At 37.3% G+C, this 22,433-nt stretch overlaps 2 protein-coding genes across 2 annotated transcripts in view; both read right to left on the bottom strand.

Moving 5' to 3' along the window:
- Positions 1-22,433, bottom strand: part of LOC110099842 (serine/threonine-protein kinase STY13) — a 63,150-nt gene that overhangs the window by 33,069 nt on the left and 7,648 nt on the right. The gene's annotated exons all lie outside the window — the stretch shown is intronic.
- On the bottom strand, positions 2,483-4,686 carry LOC114578469 (the record flags this gene model as incomplete). The annotated part of the gene is given in 4 exon segments (XM_028691672.1): positions 2,483-2,588; positions 2,670-3,092; positions 3,167-3,753; positions 3,834-4,686. Coding segments are annotated over 4 exon segments (1,845 nt in total). The 5' UTR covers positions 4,583-4,686.

Genomic DNA, 22,433 nt, shown 5'->3' with positions numbered 1-22,433 from the left:
AGGCTAGTCATCAATCAGATACGTAGAAATACGCATTATCTAGCATATAGTAGCAGCATAGGTTTGGGAATTCAAAAATTTGAAGGGTCTGGATGTTTGAAAATTTTGATATTTAAAATAGAAATTTCCACCATCTTGCACTTAAAGCGGATGGTGGAGGAATGGATGATGGACCCGATCAAGATCCCATGATTCCGTCGTCCCGGGCCATCGTGGTCCCTAGTCTACTTAGTCAGAGAAGGTAGTCGACCCAACCTAACAGAAGGATCATTGTTGGCAGCCATGGGTTGCTTCGTCCAAGGGGACCTTGTAGAGCTGGGATGGATATTTGCCTAAGGGGACAAATTTGAATCCACCTTAGCTAACAGAGGGCGTTGTGCCATATCGATCATATTCTATTGATTTATATCTCAAGGATTTGATGCCAATAGGAGCGTATTAGCTCTGGCCATAACCGGTATTTTGTGGTGCCATTTGGCAGCAAAATAACTCAGTTCAAAGGGCCCCGGGTCATAACCGTTTATCCTACGGTGCCATTTGGAGGCAAAACCGCCGGTTAGAGGACACGTACCACGTCCTTACTGGCAAGAGATTGTTTGAGAATGGATACTAGTAATATTTTCAATTAGGCATTAACACTATGTGAGCTGAAGTTATATTTGAATTTGTCCACCTCGGCAAACTGTTGCAGATGGTGGATGGATTTTGCTATGAGTGATTGATGGATGATTTCAAATTTAAATAACTTAAATTTTGGAATTTTTGGATTTTGAGTGGACTTTTGGGAGGCAATTAAAATGTTTGGAATGAACCCCTCTGGTTGAGATTTTCGTTCAACACAGTCATCATCGGGGTGTTTGGGATCATTCATTGACCAAACCCTGTCGACCCTATAAACTTGCCGATAGGGGATCAGGTTTTGTAGGCTTCATGCCTTTGTTTAGTGAATTCTCTTAATTGTAGGCCTTGAAGGCCTAATATGCATTGGTCGCCACAACCGTGTATTTGTTTGAAGGTTCGAACCCTGTCGACCCCTATAGATCCGTAGAGAAGGATCAGGTTCGAACCCGAATTCACTTGTTGACCTGCGCAGCATCCCTAGGCGTCACGTGTGTACAAATAACACGCTCGCCGGGGCCCATGCGGGTTGAGATTGTACTTTCCCCCCTTTTAGTGTACCTATGTGTATACAATCTACGATGCACGTGCAGGGGTATCTTGAAATAGTTGTAGTTATACAAATAACTATCATTTGGATGCACACAACTTTTCATTTGAGAGATTATGTATGCCTTCTGTCTGCTAGTACGAGTATTGCGGATCCGGTGGCGGGCGTTGTAGATTGTAGACGCCTTCTGTCTGCTTGTATAAGTGTTGCAGATCTGGTGGCGTGACATTATAGTCTTGATGTTATGAGGCATCTCCTCGTCTTCATGCTGACTTCCCTTTTCTCATTCACCGGGGAGAGTCTTTTTGAAGTTTGTAACCGTAGCTTTGAAAAGGACTCTTTCAAGCTCTTTAGTGTAGTAAACTTATTATCTTTGAAATTTGTGGATGTCAAAATTATTTTCTTTTTAAATACAGGACCAGGCGAAGTTTAGTTGGAATTTGCTCAAACATCTCTTCCATTCCACCAGGAGCTGTTCTTTTTCGTACGTTGAGTTGCCCTTGTACCCGACATACTTGAAGATCTTAATCACTGTTGTCATAGGTGATATATATACTTGTGCCCACAGTGGTTCGTTGTATCTATGATGTATCCACTGTTGTTATCCACAAGTGGTTTATGTTCATTTGCAGGGAACTCATTGTATCCACTACCACTTCTTAGAAATGTTCGTAGGAGAGCCATTATTTTCTACATCATATCCACCTGTCAACAATCTCAGGTGGGTTTTGCTAATTGTACTTGTTTACAGGGGACGATCCTCTTTCATACACCGGGTTGCCCTTGTACCTGACGTACTTGAAGATCTTGATCACCACTGTTGTAGGTGATATCCGTACTTGTGTCCACAGTGTCCACAGTGATTCATTGTACTTACAATACACTGTTGTTATCCACAAGTATCCATTTGCAGGGGACCGCTGCATCTACTACGACCTCCTGAAAATGTTTGTAAAAGACCTATTGTTTCTGCATCATATCCACCCTTTCACCAATCCCATGTGGGTTTGTTGATTGCATTTGTTTGTGAGGACGGATCTTATACTATCAGTTGATAGCAAGGTTTAAAATTGCGTAACTGCGCCTCGAGGCGGTTTTCGTCCGTGAGGCGAGGCGTAAGCCTCGAGGCGGTCTGAGGCGTAAGCCTCACGAACACAGAATTGCGTAAATGAAAAATTAAGGATTTTAGCAGGAAAATAATAGCAATATTGGAAAATAAGAAAGTAGATGCAATAAAATTATGTCCCAAAGTACAAAATCACAAAATATCAGTTTAACAAAACTCTCAAAATACAAAAAACATATAAAATGAAATCATATCCCATCACAAAATATCAGTCTTCAAGTGAATCTTCTTCTCCAATTGTATCTATGAATGCCATGTCATCTTCATCTTCAACATGACTCACTTTTCTCTTCCCTGTTCATTAAAAGAAAAGATTATTAGCATATTAATTGGATGAACCACTCATTATCAGGCAGACTGGCAGAGAACATATACCTTTACTTGCAGAGCTAGTAGATGTGTGTGGTGTAGTACTAGTGGATGTACCCGTTTGATCTGCTTCGCCCCTCAATACATCCACATTTAGATCTTCTACCTGTAAGTCTGATAATGATAAATCTGCCTCATCATCTATGAACCACTCATTATCAGACGACAGATCATCACACACCAACGGGTCTTCATCATCTTTCAACCCCTTATTCCTCAACCTCCTATCTCTTAACCTCTTGTTGTGCATTATGTATACGAGGGAGTTCATTCTGAGTGTAGATAGTCGATTTCTTCTCTTTGTTTGCACTTGACTATATGTACTCCAATTTCGCTCACACCCAGAAGAAGAACAAGTGAGGCCCAACACTCTCACAGCAAAACTCTGTAGCTCAGGGGTGGAATCACCAAATTGGATCCACCATTCAACTGTTTTCAAGAAGAAAATATAATCAAAATTCAGAACTGAATAAAGTGTATTGCATTTACCAAATTAATTATACCTGGAGACCGTTTAGAAATGGTAGTTTTTGCTGCATTCAAACCAAAAAAACCCTCTTTATTCCGGAACAGAACAAGCTGTAAATCTGCAAGCTCCCTATCTGCCTGCTCCGGTATTAATCTTTCCATACAGTGATATAGACCAAGCTTAACTTCCGGATTTGAAGATTTTTTCTCTGAATATTGAAATTGAGGGTTAAGATAATATGCAGCTGCATGTAGATGTCGGTGTAACTGCACCTCCCACCGAGCATCAACGATATCCCAAATCTCCCTATAACTTGCCTCCTCTCCTCCCAAGTTATGTGCAATCAACTCCTTGGCCTCATCCATAGCATTATAAATAAAACCCATAGCTGGTTTCTTCTCTGCATCCACTAAGCGTAGAACTTGCACTAAGGGTCTCGTGCTCAAAATGGCATAGGTCACAGTAGCCCAAAATTTATCATTCAGAATTATCTTTCTTATCTCCTTTCCCTCACTCTTCTTCCCCCAAGCAGAGTTTAGCCATTCAGTTGATGTAAACATGGCTTCCAAAGGTTGCCTCACCTCCATCAAGCTCTGCAGTGTCAAATAGGAGGTGGCAAACCTATAGATTCACAGTGCCCAAATGTTAAAACTACGAACATACAGTTGGAATGATTTACAATGTAAAAAATATGAACATACCTAGTGGTTGCAGGTCGAATGATTTCTTTCTTTGAAAATTTTCTCATTAAGCTTAAGACCCAAGAGTGATTGTAGATGAATTTTGTAATCTTCTTCGCCCTAACAAGAGCACTCTTGTGCTGAGGTAAGTCACCAAGATCCTCCAATATGAGATCAATACAATGTGCTGCGCAAGGTGTCCAATAGAGGTGTGTCCTCTTCTCCATCAACATCTGACCAGCTGCTTTGTATGCACTGGCATTATCAGTCACTACCTGGACAACCAACTGCTCTCCAATCTCCTCAATAACTCCATCAAGTAAATTGAAAATGAATGTAGCATTCTTCACCTCATCAGAAGCTTCAACAGATCTTAAGAACACTGTACCATAGGGATTGTTGACAAGGATGTTTATCAAACTCCTACTCTTCATGTCAGACCATCCATCTGACATTATAGTCACACCTGTCTCAATCCATGTCCTTTTAATCTCACCAATGGTTCGCTCGGTGTTCTGCAACTCCTCTTTTAAAATCCAAGTGCGCAACTCATACATAGAAGGTGCTTTCAACCCTCTTCCATACAATCCTACAGACCGCATCATACTGAAGTAGGCAGGCGATGTAGCAACATTAAATGGTATTGCATTTTCAAAAAAAAACCTCCCAATGTCCATGCAAACCTGTCGCCGACCCTCTCTAGTACCAGCTGCAGGCATCATCTCTGCTTCTCCTCTATCTGCTCCTGCAGTAGTCATGTACTGATCCATAGGACCCCGTGCACCTCTATTATGTATAGTGGAGGAGGAGCCCTTTCCACTCTCGCTCCCAAAATAGGCACCTTGGTCGACCCTTTCATCAAATTGCTGCTGTTGTAAGTGTCGCGAAAAACCCGCGAAAATCGAATTCTAAACGCAGATGTTTTCTCTCTCTAGAAACCTCACCAGAGTTTCTCTCTCTAGGAATTCTATGTCTGTCATCTTCACAAAGCAATATATGGTCTCAAACAGGCTCCGTGTCAGTGGTACAATATGTTCACATCAACCCTCGTTTCCATGGGATTCAAACAGCTCCTCGGATCCATCACTTCTCATCTTCCAGAAACAGCAAACTCAAATCTACATGTTAATATACGTGGATGACGTGCTTCTAACAGGAAACGATGCCACGGTTTTTGATCAAATTCTGCAACAACTTAATACCAAATTCAATATGAAACATCTAGGCGAAGCTCACATGTTTCTTGGAATCAATATCACCAGATCAGAAAATCAGCTTTTTCTTTCACAGCAATCTTATGCCATGTCCATCTTACAATCTGTACATCTCTCACACTGTAACAAGTTATCCAACCCGACGTGCACAAAGCTTCCTCAGAATCCACCAACGGACAACACACTATCTGACTCTACCACATATCGCAGAATCACAGGATCTCTTCAATACTTAACACTCACTCGCCCGACATTGCCTACAGCATCAACCAACTCTTGCAACATATGCATCAGCCCGACGCCCAACACATCTACCTCCTCGAACGTCTTCTTCGTTATATCCAAGGTACGTCTGACTATGGTATTCCGTTCATCAAATCTGATTTATGTCTCACCTCTTTTTCAGATGCTGACTGGGCTGGGGATCCTATCACTTGAAAATCAACCTCAGGATACTGCTCTTTCCTCGGTCAATCTCTCATCGCTTGGACAATAAAGAAACAACATACCGTTGCTCGATCTTCAACCGAGTCTGAGTATCGAGCACTCGCCGCTTTGACTGCGGACGTCATATGGCTCAGACGAATCCTATCTGATTTCGGTATTCCACAGCTTCTACCCACAGACGTATACTGCGATAACACCTCGGCAATTGCGCTAGCAAACAACCCAGTGTTTCACGCTCGGACAAAGCACATAGAAATCGATCATCGGTTCCTCAGGGATCACATCGAGCAAAAGACGTTAAGGCTTCTTCCCATTAGCACCACTGATCAAATTGCTGATATATTTACCAAACCTCTCACAACACCAAGATTTCACTATCTCAGAGACAAACTGAGAGTCACTCTTCGACCCATCAGTTTGACGGGGGATATTAGTGAGTATGAAAAGCCTGTAGCCGGTTATGTAACTAGGAAACAAGTCTATAAATAATGGTATTATGTATTGTTCACGGTAATGAAAATAATACTTCTTATCTTCTTTACATCTCTTCCTTAATCTGCTCTGAGTTCTTGGTTTCCCAAGTGAAACCTTTCTACAGGTTGCAGGTTCATGCCTTACTGCCCTCTAGCTATTGACACTACAAATGAAAACAGGAAATTCTCAGTTTGTGACAAAGGAAATTCTCTGTATTGCTAACATTAGACCTACAATGAGTAATCGGTGGTCATTCGAGGACAATTTTTCACATAGAAGTCCATCGCAGAAAACAGGAAAGCTCAGTTTGCGACAAAGGAATCCACCACGTCAGACAAGATCAACCAATAAAATTTTAGGCGGTGAAAAAAAGCTAAAGCATAAATAATTGCATGGTAAAAAGGTAAACATGACATAAAAGAAAAACTAATTGTAAAAATTATATCTTGGGCTCTTAGACGGCTTTATTATCTGACCATTTGCTCTTTTGTTTACTTTTTATGGAAATAGCGTAATGAGAGAAAATTTCAAAGCAATATAATTAACAGTATTTCCACTCTCTGCTCCATCATTTAAAAAGCCATCTTTTATAAGACTTCCAACTGGAAAGATAGAGGTGCGATTATTTACTAAATAAATACTAATCCGTTTCAATAATATGTAATTGGCAGAGTTTGTCGGTACAGTCGCTCTCCAATCCAGGAGATCAGTTATCCGTCCCTCTAGAAGAAGGAAAAAAATATATTTCTTTTTTCTTATTTAAAATTGAAAGTCTCTTTAAAACTATTAATTTTTGTGGTTGTGTTTTAATTAATTCCAAAAAAATGACATTTTTATTATTTGATAACGTAATTACTTCTCCTTAAGAGTTGATAGTTGCCAAAAGTTAAAATTTTTTAATTTATACATGTCGTGGAAGCTATACGTCTAAAATTTACTAATAAAATATTTTTGTCACTTATTTGTAATTTTTTTGGGACATTTAGGTCAATTAAGGCAAACTTATAAACACAACGCATACACAAAGACTCGAATATAAGACATCTTAGTTGGAAGCCTAAGCTTTCAACCAACAAGCCAAGGTGAGCAGTGTTATTTGCAAATTTGAACCTAACAATCTTAGGCTTCATTTTAGGTAGCTTTAGATCATTATTTTTTTTTAAAACAAATTTTGTGCTAGAAAATAATAAAAAATTATTCCAAATAAAGTCTTAATTACAAAATTATAATACAATTTTAATGATTATTTCAAAATTTTATAGAACTTCAATGCTAACATATGAATTTAAAATAAAAGTTTTTTAATTTCACAAAATTTTTGTTTAATCTTAATTTAAAATTGAATTTGATCATAATAATAAAACTAAAAAAAAAATATCAATAAGGATCACATCAATTTCAACTGAAACGGAATTGTAATTATCAAAACTAAAATTTATTGTTTTAATTTATTACTTTTTTTAGAATTATTAAAATAATTTAAAATAAAATAAGGTTGTTTTCAATCATGTGGTCGTGGAGCTAAGAAAAGAGAACCTCTAAAGAAGAGATAAGGGGAAATTATTCTGTGCAGATACGGACGCCATCTAGAGGTGAATCAGAGCGCGCCACATCACGCTTTTACTGTGTATCGCGGCTATGTACCCGCTCATGTACTAGGTGATGTGATACGCTCTAATTCGCCTTCTAAATATCTGGTGTCTGCACATAATAATTTATCCTAAAGAAGGGACCGCATGACCTTCAGCTGAGAAGCAGAGGCCGGCAACCAATTATCCAATTTTAAATTTTTGACCTCCTTTTTCATCATAATTTTTTAAAAAATCGTGATAATGTGATATTAATTATATATTTTATGTGAAATTTTCAGAATTTATTATTTTTAAATGTTTAATGTTAAAATTATTTTTTTTTCTATTTTACATTTCAATGAATATTCATATCCCTAATTAAAGTGCGCTTAATAGCATTATAAATGTTCTATAGATAAATCCATTATTATTGTTATTTATATGTGTTTAATTATTTTTTATAATCTCCAAAAATATCTTTAATTTTTTATATGCGTTTAATTAAAAAGAATCTTATTTTTTAAAATTTATCATAAATTTTAATTATAGTACTTATTATTATTAATTGATATATCATCAAAAAATTATCTTGAACATGAATCTTGAGACAAATTGATATTGAAAACTTTCAAAAATTAGATTTGGGGTAATATGAACTCCAATTTAAACAAACTTACAGTCGAAATGAACGTCTGGAAAAGGCGGACCTAACGACACCTAATTTGATCCAGAGTGAGCCCAAATGGGTCAAAATCAAGGGCTCAAAGCATAAATTGGATAACCATTTGTTATCCAAACGTGAAATGCTTATAATTGAATCGAGTAGCTCAACGGGACGAATCCAATGAGCTAAGATCGCTGAATTCTAACATCATTAAGGCACTTGAATATTCGATAAAGGATTCATGATCAAGAGAATCAATATTGGTCGTCCATTCGAACTACTCACAATGTGCTCTTGATCTTATCTCTATTTATTGGTCATGCCACTCCCAGAAAGCTAGAAATATACCCCTCATTCTTCAGTGAAAGGGGACCAAGCAAGGGAGGAGAAAAAAGAGTAGAGGAAGAGAAAGAGAACAATTTCTCTTCCCACCAAGCTCCTCCTCGACCATATCCTAGCCACCAATTGTCATCTGATTTTCACCAAACTTTAGTCTAACTACCGACCGTCACCCGACTACGATCTTTCCAACCTCCGTCGCCCGCAGACTCTAGTCCTTCTGACCACCATCATCCGACTACGGTCCTTTTGACCACCGTCATCCAAATACGGTCCTTCCAACCACCGTCATTTGACCACCGTCATCCGATTACAGTCTTTTCGACCTCTGTTGCCTACAGACTATGGTCTTTCTAACCACTGTCATCCAATTACATTTCTTTAAGCCACCGTTATCCAACATTGTTCTTTCCAACCTCCATCTCCTGTCGACTACGGTCCTTCCTACCACTGTCATCCTACTGCAGTCCTTCTGACCACCATCACCAAACTATAGTCTTCCGACCTTTATCGCACGCCCACTACGGTCCTTTTGATCATGTCGTCTTACTACGATCTTTCTGACCTTTATCGCCCAACTACAATCCTTCCAACCACCGTCGCCCAGCTACAATCTTTCCAACCTACATCTCTCGTTAATTATGATCCCGCCGACCAAACGAATATGTCAACACTGATTCTTTGAACTCCCATAATGTAATGCACTATATATGGTTTATATTTGCTACATTGAGCCAAGTCCTTCCCCCCAATGAAAGATCTCATTTGTAATCAACTGCAAATATTAGTGTATTCATTTAAACTTCACAAGAACCCGTGATTTTTTCTCATTTTTAGAGGTTTCCACGTAAAAATTCTTTTTTTTCCTTATGAATGTTACATCCATATCTTTTATCTTTTTGTGTGCTGGACCTTCGTACAAAGCTAGAACGTTAAATTTATATTTCTGTACCGCCACAAATATTCTAGGACTCAACATTATTATTATTGTTGTTGTTGTTGTTTTGGCATGTGCATTTATAAAAAAAAAATTAATAATTTTTTTTATTTTCGAGCAAATTTCTAATAATTAAATTATTTGGGGTGGTCACGCAGTGTTCAGCCTAGTGACATCATCATGTGACGACATATGACAATTGTCACAAAGAACACGTGGCATATTTTGGGTCAAAACTGTACACTGACCTGCACTTGTTTATTTATATTTTTTTACACTCTCATTTGTCCGACGGCTATCACGTTTTTTTTTTTTAATTTCTTTAGAATAATAAATATAAATAATTATTCTTTTTAATCTAATGAAATTCAATTATAATTATAATTATTATGATCAGTTGGTAAAGACATTTTACCTTTGAAAGAAGATGCATGCCGTTTATCAATTCTTTGAATTATATTAATAAAACACGAGTTATTGTACTCAGTTTTTTTTTAACAAATAATTAAAAAATAAAATTTGTAGTTTAATTCGATTAAATCCAAATTAATTAGATTTGTTATTTACAGAAATTTTAATTTTTTATAATACTTGATACCTCCCAAAAAATTGCTTTATTGTGAATCTCGAGCCATATTGGAAACTCCCAAAATTAAATTTGGGGCAATCCAAACTCCAATTTCAACAAACTTATAGTTCAATCAAACTTCTCAAGGAAACGAACCTAAACTCACCAAAATCAGTTCAATTTGACCCAAATGAGTTCAAATCAAGGGATCAAAGCATATTTGGAGCTTGACAGCATTAATTGGACGACCAAATGATCTTCAAATATGACATACTTATAGTCGAATCGAGCCTTCCAATGAGCCCAATATCGCTTAATTCTAACATCATTTGCGCACATAAATGCTTAACAAACGATATATAATCGAATGAATCAATGTGTCGTCTAATAGAGGACTCCAAAATTACCCTGAATCTTCTACATAATCACGAAGCATGCTACTCTAAAAAATCTATAAATAGACCCCTACTTTCCACATGAAAAGGGAGCTTGGACCTTTTGCTAGTGATTGGAGAGAGCTCTAAAGCTTCAAGGATTTTAGAGTTCTACCCAAGCAGAACAGCCGATAAACTTTCGTCAAGCACCATCGGACCACAGTCCATTCGTAAACTGTCGTCGAACCATAGCCCGTCTGCTGATCGTTGCCAACCATTGTCAGACCACCTCCTATCATCAGGCCTCCACCCGACCGCCGGCCAATGCCGGACCACCTCCAGTCCATAGAACACCGCTAGACCTCCTCCTGGCTTCTATTGACCCACCACTCTGACCACAATTACTAGCTGACTACGGTTACAACCACCATCACTCGTCGACTACGGTCCCTCCACTTGCCATTGTCCCCTGACTACAGTCCCTTTGGCCTCTTTCGCCTGCCGATTATGGCCCCTATGCCCACCATCGCCTGTTGACTATGGTCTTTTTGAACTTTGTTGCCTGCCGAACACAGTACCACAGACAACCATTGCCTGCATACTTCGGTCCACTCCAACCATCGTAGCCAGCTGACTACAACCCCTCTGACCACTGTTGTCCGTCAATTACGGCCCCTATAACCACTGTCACTCACCTATTACGGTCCCTCCAGCCTCCGTCGCCTCCTGACTAAGGTTCTTTCAGCTTCCGTCATCCACTGGCAGCGGTCCCTCATACCACCATCGCCTACATACTACAATCCCTCCAACCTTTGTTGCCCATCGATTATGTTCTCTTCGACCTCCGTTGCCCACCGACGACGAATGCTCCAATCTCCATCACTCATCGATCAAGGTCGCTCCAACCTTAGTCACCCACCAACCATGGTCCCTCCGATCCCTGTCGCCCATTTACCACGATCCTGAAATTACTAAACGATAAGAGGGGGGTGAATTATAAAAGTCTTTTTCTTAATAAAATTAACCCTAAACAAGAGTTCTAATTTTTTTGTTGTTTTTAAAATTTTAGAACAAAAATTTATGCAATTTTACTTTCACAAAATTTCACATGCAAATTAATAATTAATTATTAACTACAAATTAATCATAATTAGCAAATAAATTACAATTATAATTAAATAATTAATAACAATTACAACAAATTAACCCCACCCCTTTCTCTTCTCTGCTTAGGGGATTCGGCCAAAGAAGCGTGAAAGGGAGAAAGTTACGTTCAAGCAAGCGAGCTCCCGTTCTTGTTCCGATCAAGATGTCAAACTTCCGATCCAAATGAAAGGGAAAGTCGTAGATGGAGCAGGGTCGGACGATGGCAGAGGGAGAAAGTATCTTCACAGCCGGCAAGCTCTTTTTGCTCCCGATCAAAATGAGTGACTTCCGATCTGACGGGAAGAAAGTCGTCGAAGGGGCGAACTCGAACAGAACCGGAGGAGCTAGGGAGGTTCGGTCGTGGCTCCAGAGGCCGGAGCTCGACGGGCTCCAGTCGTTTCTTCCGATCAAAATGTTGCAGCTTCCAATCTTGGGAAGGAGAGAGAGCGAGAGGGATAGAGTGCGAGGGAGAGGCTGAAGGCCTCATCCCTTTAGCCATTTAACGACACGGGGTCGTCGTGCAATGAAACGACGTGAGGTCGTGCGAGATACGACGTCGGTCGTGCAAGCGACGTGCGAATGGATGGCTTGACGTGGAATGGCAGAGCAGGTGAGTGAAAAGATTTGGCCTCTTTTTTTTTATTTTGTACAGGTCAACAAGGATCCTTCTCACTTGATACACTTTGGGAGCAGCAGTACTCCAGTTTCTTCAGTAAAGGAGTACTTGAGGAGACATCTACTGAGAGCTCGACAGATTATGAAGAAACAAGTTGATAGGCATAGGAAGGACATCCAGTTTGAAGAGGGGGGAGGGTGTTCTTGAATCTCCGACCATACAGATAGAAAATAGTCGCCAACATGAGGAATGAGAAGTTTGCTCAAAGGTACTTTGGACTTTATGAAGTGCTGGAGAAGATCGAAGCAGTAGCATATCGGCTGAGACTACCACCAATGGCGACCATACATCCGGTTTTTCATGTATCTCAGTTGAGAATGGTCATTGGTGACTATACAGCCAACCCCGAGTCACCGGCGACACTTATTGAGGATTTAGAGGTTGTTTTGGAACCCTTAAAGTTGATGGGGGTTCGCTAGAAAGAAGATGAAACTAAGGAAGTGTTGATCAAGTGGAAGAACCTTCCTGATTACGAGGCCACGTGGAAGCCATACGAGAGGGTGAAACATTAGTTTCCTTGTTTCCACCTTGAAGACAATGTGATTTTTTTAGAGGGCGGTATAGTTAGGCCGATTCACCTTGAACCAGCCCAGCCGGCCCGCTCAGGTTTACAGGAGGTGGACCATGTCCGCCTCCCTTGCTCTTGCCCGACCATATGGTGGGCCCACTAGCCTAATGGAATTCGAATTCAAAAGGAGGGGACGACTAGGTCTTGGGAGAGAGATTAGATTAGGAAAGTTTTTGTATTAAGAGCATGAGATGTTTAGGGAGGGATTATGTTTTGTTTGGTTCTCCATTAGAGTTTCTTGGCGACTTGGGCTCTAGACTCTCTTATCTAGAGATTTGGGAGAGACGATCCTCCTCTCGAATTGAGGATCACTTGTATCTTGTTCCGTGCTTGTTTGGCTTTGATTTTCGTATTGCAATCTATCATTTGTGTTATTTTTTCTCCCAGATTTTGGGTTATTCTCACTGTTTTTCACCAATTCGCAATAGCTTTGCTTGCGAACTCAAGTATTACCCTTAGAGTTACTTGCAAACTCAAGTATTTCCTATCACTTTTATAACTCCTTTAATGTAGTAGTAATGGTATGGATTTTATTTAGAAAAAGCCAATTTGATGAATAATCTCATCAAATTTTAGGTTCAACTACCGAAGAGCCAACTTTGCAAACAAGGCCATCTTTTACAAGGACTTCAAACCCTTTTAAGATGCACAATCCTCCAAATCACCACAAAGAAAAATTGTCATGAAATATATTTGTTTAAAATACAAGTTTTCAAGCCCTAATATACTCAACATCAAATCTAAACGTAGTCAATTTAATAACATGAGAAAAAATATCATTAAAATTGATACCTTTCTTTTGTAGAAATCCACTTGCTCCAAATTGTATTTTGTCTTTAATTGTCATTATGCTCTTCGTTACAACAGCAACAACAACATCAAGCCTTTATCCCACTACGTGGGGTCGACTACATGAATCTTTTTCCTCAATTGTGTCCTATTAAAAGTTAATTTTTTGTTTAAATCTAATAAAGAAAGGTCATTCCTAATATTTTCTAACCAAGTCTTTTTAGGTTTGTGTATACCTTTCTTAATATAAGTCAAATCTAATACCTCTACTCACCTAACCGGGTCATCGGAAGGCCCCGCCGTTTTATGTGACCAAACCATCTAAGGCGACTCTCTCTAATCTTATCTTCTACTGGAGCTACTCCAACCTTTTCACGTATATGCTCATTTCGTATCCTATCTCTAAGGGTAAAGCCACTCATCACCTGAGCATCCTCATCTCTGCCACACTAAACTTAGTATTATGCTTCTCTTTTAATGGCTAATATTCTGCACCATAAAGCATTGCAGGCCTCACCACCATCTTATAGAATTTTCCCTTAAACTTGAGGGGTACTTTTCCACACAACAAGCCCGATGCATTCCTCCACTTCAACCATCCAACTTGAATTCTGCTGATAATATCCCTATCTATTTCACCATCACTCTAAACAATAGATCCAAGATATCTAAAATGCGCACTCTTATTAATGACTTGATCGCCCAAAGTCACAATCCCCTCACTAGGTCTATTACTATTAAAATTACACTCCATATATTTCGTTTTAGATCTACTCAAGCGAAAACCTTTAGACTCTAAGGTTAACCTCCATAATTCAAGTTTACCTTCAACTCCCTCCCTAGTCTTATCAACAAGAAGAATATCATTAGTAAAAAGCATACACCAAGGTACATCCTCTTACACCATTATGCTCTTCGTTAGTCATGAAAATTCATTTGTTTGTTTCGCAATGTCCTCTTATTCTATGAAAGCTTAGTTGATGTTCAAAGTATTATTTTTATATAAGACGTTCAACTCCTTTTCATTGCCAACTTCCATAAGATAGAGTTTTTAACCTGTTTACTTCAATAAATCGCCAAATTTTATCAGCATTAATCAGCAATAAATAATACAAGGAGAATATTTAAGAGTAGGCATAACTATTATTTTAGATCTTCTCAACATTATCACAAATTGGGATCTAGTTAAGTCTCAATATTATTAAAAATCACCTCGCCTCTTTCTTGCAAATCATCTTCAAAAACCTCAAGATAAATATGTTCGCCATGCAGGTTTGCTTACTAATATTATTATACTTAACTTTACACATGATAGTTTTCTAAAGTATAATAATTCTATTTTTGGTGATCCTTTTATTCTGATCATCCAGAAATTTATGGCCAAAATCAAACAACTCATATTCAACAAAATAAAATTTTATAAAGTTGGAGGCTATGCTATCCAATACAATCCAAATCCACATAGGAAAATTAAAAAAAAAAATTTAAATAAAAAAATGTTTACCTCCTTGTTGTCCAAACTTTTTTGGATAATTTATAACACAAAGAAAGAGTCACCTTTTGATCAAATAAACAAAACTCTTCACGATGTCTACCAAATAATTCTGCAGCTAATCTACTTGTAGCTCATAGTTTTAGCTTCTTCATTCAAAATTTCAGGCATACAATCAACAATCCTATTCAGCTATTGTGTTCCTGGAATCGTCCTATTCATATGGATTTCACCACCTATGTGAAATTTCTTGAACACTTTTTGTCAGATTCTCCTCCATCATTTAATCATAAGCACTGCATATTTACATTATACTCATTTTCAACAAAAGTTTACATTTTTTAAGAAAATCGAATGCATCAAATTTATTTTTCAAGAAATAAAGTCATATATTTTGGTATAATCATCAATGAAGGTGAAATGGTAGAATGGGCCACAAAGAGATGCCATAGAGAATAGTCCTCAAATATCAATATGTACAACACCAACTTCTAAATTACACCTTTCTAAGTTTTGTAAAACTGACATTACTCTACTTTCAAATCATACAATCCTCATAAAACTAGAATATAATAACTTCAAATGTATTAGCTTACACTAAAATTAGAAACTTATATCAATGAATTAGTATATATTTATATTATAGCTCTAACATTTTCGAGTCAAAACTCCTTTTTCTATGCCAAGTGCTATCATCATAGCAACATTACCTTCCAAGTTCCATTTTTGAATGTCAAATTATATCTTTATTCATCAACTTGTCAAATGGAGATTAAATTTCTCTTTAAACATTGAATATGTATAATCTTGTGAAGCGTACATGTAGTCTTATTGGAAATTATGATTTGAACAATGCCAATACTAACAATATTTAACGGCTCATTATAGACAGGATGGACTCTATCATGATTTTTGGTAGAATAATTATACATGATCGCTTTATGTAGAGTAGGGTAAAAAGATGTATATTAACTCATGATACAAGACTGCATGGTACTATCAACATTGAGGATTAATGAATTTTGTCTCACTTCTATTATAAAATTCTCCAAAAATTCTTTTTCTTTAGATGTTTTCTGCTTTGCTCGATAGGGTAAACGCTTTCATGTTTCAGATTTTTTCACATTGCTAGCATGTCTAGCCGCAACCATCTAGCTAATTTCTATTTTAATATTTGTGTTGACTTCTTTGAGATTTAAATCTACATAGGCTGTACCCCTTTACATAGTTCTTCCTATCCCTTCAATGTTCACAGTAGAAGAAGATCATCTTCAAATGTACTCATGTAGGATTAAGATTCGAAATTTGTTGAGCTTCAACTTCATAAACTTGTAGGAACTAGTGATTGACGTCACAATTCCAACTCCAACTCTCCATAAGAAATAACAAATTCCAAGCAAAATTTTCAAAAATTTTATCAGAGTTAATATTAATCAAGATCAGCAAACTAATGCTCAAATCGAATGCTTTGTTATATTATGGTATAGAGATGCCATCCACTATCCAGAGATAAAAAATAATAATCCTCATTAAAAGTATCTTCTTTACAGCAAATGCTTTCTTTTATATATATATATATATATATATATAACATAGACCTTTAAATATCATGAACCGAAGAAAATAAAATAATAGAGGAATAAATAATAATATGATTTTCTGGCACATCCAAAATTACCTTATCCACCACCATACTCGTCTATAGCAACACCCAGTTTGCACCAACAACACCATTTTACTTGCACTCCATCGAGACAATTTACCACAGCCATGAACATTAGAATCAAACAATTTCTTCTTCTCTCTCCCCCCACCCCCCCTCCCCTCTCTCTAATTTATTCCTTGTTTTTATCCTTGTTTTTATCATTGTTTCTTTCTTTACCACTCTTCTTGTCTGTCTCTCTCACCCTCTCCCTCATTTTCTTTATATCATAAAGCCACATCCTATGACAAAAAGATTCAAAAAAACTCTTTTGGTCATGTATTTGTTAGAGTTAAAGAGATAGAAATTAAAAATAATAATAATCAAGTTCAATTTTAAATTTGAAACTCATCCATAATTAAAAAATTTACAACGAACTATTGAACCTTTTTTTACTGGACAGAATTGTATAAAACCTTAAGGCCACAATGAGTGTGAGCCCATATTGGGTGGGAGAAGTACCATTCTTATTACAAATATTCATTTATAGCGACATCCTTACATTTGAGTTTGAAGAGCTTAACCAACTGTATTTTTATATGCCAAAGAGGTGAGATCTAAGATCATCAAGAAACTAAAAGCTAATCACTTGCCCAAGACACAGACTATTAGTAGTATTGAATGTAATATGCAGTTTATATGATATAGAGAAGAGAGCCAAGAAAAAAAATTGCATTTAGAAGCTGTTTGGCTGCAAATTTTGTCTCATTTGAGTTTGATGCAAGAGCTAAGCCAACTGTATTTCTATATGCCAAAGAGATGAGATCTAAGATCATCAAGAAACTAAATGCTAATCACTTGCCCAAAATACAAACTATTGCTAGTATTGAATGTAATATGCAGTTTATATAATGTAGAGAAGATTGCCAAGAATAAAAAAAAAACAGCATTTAGATGCTGTTTGGCTGCAAGTAAGATAAAATTAAACTACCTAATTTGTGAATATATATCTCTTAAATTGTTAACCTATTTTCATATCAACTTCTGTTATTTCTTAATCTATCATTAAAATTCAGGCTTCCAATTGATTGAAAAGTATATTAAATGGATTAAATATACAATGACAAAGTAATGAACCACAAAATATGTTACCAATTCTAATATTAATAATTATTAATAATAAGTTTGCAGAGCAAGATAGGGGTCAAAGTTAGCAATTGGTCATTAATATATAATTAAAATTATAATTAAATGCTGTTTGGATCATTGTCATCTACTATGCAATGTTACGTTATTAGTAGATGACAATAGTTTGATTAGGTAACATCTTTAAATAACAATTATATAAATGGTATTTACGCCTATTTTAATGATATCAACATGTTCAAATCTATCAACATCTAGCATATAAATAACAGACTAGATATAACGGTTAAAATAAATAAAAACTAAAGATGTTGGCCAACTATATCAACATTTAGATCTCGTACTAGATAATGGTAAAATAATATTTAACTAAACACACAACAATTCATAGATACCATTGTGATGGACCGGCTGAGCCTATCTGCCCCACTAGGGTGGACTTACTTACCATAGAAGACTAAAATTGGGAGGGAATTAGGAATATTTATTTAGGGAAAAAAGGTTTATTTGACCGGGAGAGAATTAGGAAGGTTTATTTAGAAAAAGAGGGGTGATTTGATTGCTAGGAAATTAGGAACGTTTATTTAGGGAAAGAGGGATTATTTGAATTTAGATCTGGGAGGGAATTTGGAGAGCTTATTTAAGGTTAATTATATTATTTTATTTTCATAATGCGATTGTGTTTGCTATAGTTTTTCTTTGGAGTTGTTCCTGGCAGCACCTAGGATTTGTGGAGAGCCGATCTACCTCAAAAATAGTAGATTAACAGGTATCCTGGTTTGTTGTGCTTTTATGAAAGAGAATTATCTGATAATCTCTTTCTTTCTTGCTGATTTCTGCTAAGCTTTTCCTTCAGTATTATAGTTTTTGCTGTGAGGAGATCGGATTTCTATCAAATTGGAATTAGAGCATCTTTTTTGGGACCTATGGTGACTAAGAAGGTTGATGCGTTGGAGGAGAGGCTTGTTGGGGAAGTTAGAAATCTGAAATCTAAATTCTCAGAGCGAATTTCAGCAATTGAGGATAGACTTTCAAATATGTAAGAGATGATGAAAAGGACGTTTGAGTTTCAAGCAACGACGACATCATCAGAGGTAAGGCACCATTGATCAGACAAGAAAGTGAGGGAAACCCTAATATAGGGACAATGAGGGAGGATTGGAAGGTGAAAAATCTAGGGGAAGAAGAGGAGATGCCACCTTTGGAGCCACTTCCAATGAGGGGAAAGGGTGAAGGAGTGGCATTTTGGTGGAGCTGCAAAGTTTGGAAGAAGAATAAGAAGAAGATGGGGAGAAGATAGAAGCATCAGACATGGTTCAGCCACTCCTATAAGTATCAAGAGGTGCTCCAGCCAGTTCAAGAGTTGCCTCCTCTGCGGGAACACGAGCATGCTATTATCTTGAAGGAATGTGTCTCACCTTTCATTATTCGTCCATACCATTATCCCAAAATCTAGAATGATGGAATCGAGAGATTGATCGGGGATATGCTAAAGGCAAGGATCATTCGACCCAGAGTCCATCCATTTTTCAATTCAATGTTATTAGTCCAGTGTTTCAACAGTAATTTCTTTCATTCCACCCTGAGGACAAAGTAGCTCTTTGGGAGGGCAGTATGATGAACCGGATTATCCATGCACTGAATATTTTGAGCAATTTTTTAATGAAATTCTAACTAAATGTTGAGTTTTCTCACAGAACAATGGATTTATTTTTGTCATTTTAGTCTTCTGTTGGTTCTGATGATGCCCTCTCCCACTTTGCATAAGACATCAAGACTTGGTTGTGTCTAAATTGAAAGTTTTTAAAAAGTCTCCTTTCTCTCTCTCTATATAACTCTCTCTGCACAAAAATAAGGTTTGGGAGCTTGGAAATGGCAGAGAAATGATGGAAGGAGGTAGAGAAGATGCTAGAAAAGCTAGATGAAGAGTTATATGGAGTAGAGGTTTCTTAAAGAGTGTTTTGGAATGAATGCGAGTTCTTAGGTTTGATTTCCCACCCCTTAAACACTACCTTTTTTACTGGAGGGTTAGGTTTGATTTGGGGCATTGCATGGTTGGTTTCCATGTGTTCCAAGGCTATTAGAAGCCATGGGGAAGGTTAGTGTTTAGTTAGACCTCTCTTGGTTCATGGGATGGGGGACCACCTATTTTTCCCCTCTTTAGGCTAAACCAAAGCTTAAGCATGGGTTAGGGGGCAATTTGAGGGTGATTTTTGGTTGGTTTAGGCATGTTTACGAAAACAAAATGTTGGAGAAAATGGAGGGAGTGGGATTGATGATGTGGCATGGTCATTTTGACCTATTCACACACATTTTTGCTCCTTTTGAAATATTGAGTAGGTTGACCAGTCAATATATGATGAAGTGGCATTGAGGAGGTCTAGTGGTCTATTGGAATGAATGGCCAAGTGTTTAAAGCTATGGTATTGGAGTTTGATCAAAGGCTTGTGAACATAGTGAGGTTTGACCATGCATGATAATTTGACCATGTCAAATCAATAGTGACTTAACTTAGGAGAATATCATACATGCTTAGAATATTTAATTGAACAATTTTGAGTGGTCAATTTGGTTTGAAATTATTTGGAGGATTGGTGTTTGGTTGATCAACTTAGTTAAACTAAGGATTGTGGTTAAGCATTATAAATTCAAAATGACATTTTGGACCGAAAAGAGATGGTCCCATTAAATGGTGAGTTCTCCTTGCATGAAATGTATGTTTGGACCTTTAAGGAGCATTTTGGTCAACCATGATTTCTTTGGCCAACCTAATTAAACCAAAAAATGGATTTGGGTTCAATGCACTTATAATTATGTCTAGGATGCATTAGAAGAAGTTCCATGGCTTGGTTTGATTGAGCCTTGTTGAAGTTTAGAGAAAACATCAATTTTGCCTTTATGGGCATTTTGGTCATTTGGGCCCTTGGTCGACTCTGAGTTAACCAAGGTCCACCATATTACAATTTTAGGTTTGACATGTCAAAATGATGAATTTGGACATCTTTAAATATTCTGGGAAATATCCCAAAGTCAAATTTCAAAAGGTGGAAGGTTTAATGGCATAGTATGTAAATACTTGAATGTTTTGCAGCATTTGGATTTGAATTGAGTTTTTAGGGTTAGAGGTCTCAGATTGGCCTCTACTTTAGAGGGTTGACCCTAGAGACATGCCTAATAAATATTTAATTTATAGATCATGAATCGGTGGTCATTTGATTTGAGTTTGAGATGATTGAAAAAATTACCCAAAAGGATCATAGGATATGGGCCTTTGATATTAAATTTTGGATTAGAATCGTAGGCATAAATGTGTTTTTGGATTTAATTGATTGAGTTTGAGTTTATTCAAACTCATGAAATTATTGAGCTGAACAAATGGACCCCTAAGATGTGTAATAAAATGAAGTTTTACTATACATATTGGCATTGACCAAATAAACAGGTTAAATCTATGACTTTGTTTCCAATAAAAGGGAGCACCTAACCATAGATGATTGGATTTTAATTAATAGTAGGGTGGTTCCACAAAGGGTGTACTCCACCACTAGTAGATCTAATCCTAAGGGTAGGAAGCATAATGACTCACATCTAACCTTAAGGATAAAAAAGCTAGAGTGGTGCTATGAAGGGTGTGCTCCAATACTAGCAGATGATTATATGGAAAGGAGGCCTAAGGTGGGGACTTACACCAAAAAATAGAGGATATAAATTAAACTAATTTTAGGGAGGTGCTATAATGGGCAAGCTCCACCACTAATGGATCTAATGCTAAGGGCACGATGATATATAACTAACCTTAAGGATTAGAAGCTATAGTTGTTACATAAAGGGCGTGGTCCACTACTAGCATATGATTATATAGAAAGGAAGCCTGAAATCAAGACATAAACATAACCATATAAGATTGAAATTGAATTAATACTAAGGTGGTGCCATAAAGAGCATGCTCCACCACTAGTGGATCTAATCATAAGGGAAGGAAATACGAGGACTCACATCTAACCTTAAGGAAGATAAGCTAGAGTGGTGACACGAAGGGTGTACTCTATTACTAGCAGATGATCATATAGAAAGGAAGCCTAAGGTGGGGATCAAACTTGAATTAATTCTAGGGTGATGCCATAAATGGCATGCTACACCACTAGTGGATCTAATCCTAAGGGAAGGAAATACGAGGACTCACATCTAACCTTAAGGAAGATAAGCTAGAGTGGTGACACGAAGGGTGTACTCTATTACTAGCAGATGATCATATAGAAAGGAAGCCTAAGGTGGGGATCAAACTTGAATTAATTCTAGGGTGATGCCATAAAGGGCATGCTACACCACTAGTGGATCTAATCCTAAGGGTAGGAAGCATGTTGAATCACACTTAATATTAAGGATCAGAAAGCTATAGTGGTTATATGAAGGGTGTGCTCTACTACTAGCAAATGATTATATAGAAAGGAAGCTTGTGGTGGGGACTTACACCTAATTATAGAGGATCAAAATTGAATTAATACTAGGGTGGTGCCCAAAAGGGCACCCTACACCACTAATAGATGATCATATAGAAAGGAAGCCTAAGGTCT

The sequence above is a fragment of the Dendrobium catenatum genome, unplaced genomic scaffold (genome assembly GCF_001605985.2).
Source record: "Dendrobium catenatum unplaced genomic scaffold, ASM160598v2 fragScaff_scaffold_156, whole genome shotgun sequence".
In the NCBI taxonomy this organism is placed as follows: domain Eukaryota; kingdom Viridiplantae; phylum Streptophyta; class Magnoliopsida; order Asparagales; family Orchidaceae; genus Dendrobium; species Dendrobium catenatum.
Note: the sequence above shows the minus strand (reverse complement) of the source record. Positions and strands in the feature narration are given on the sequence as shown.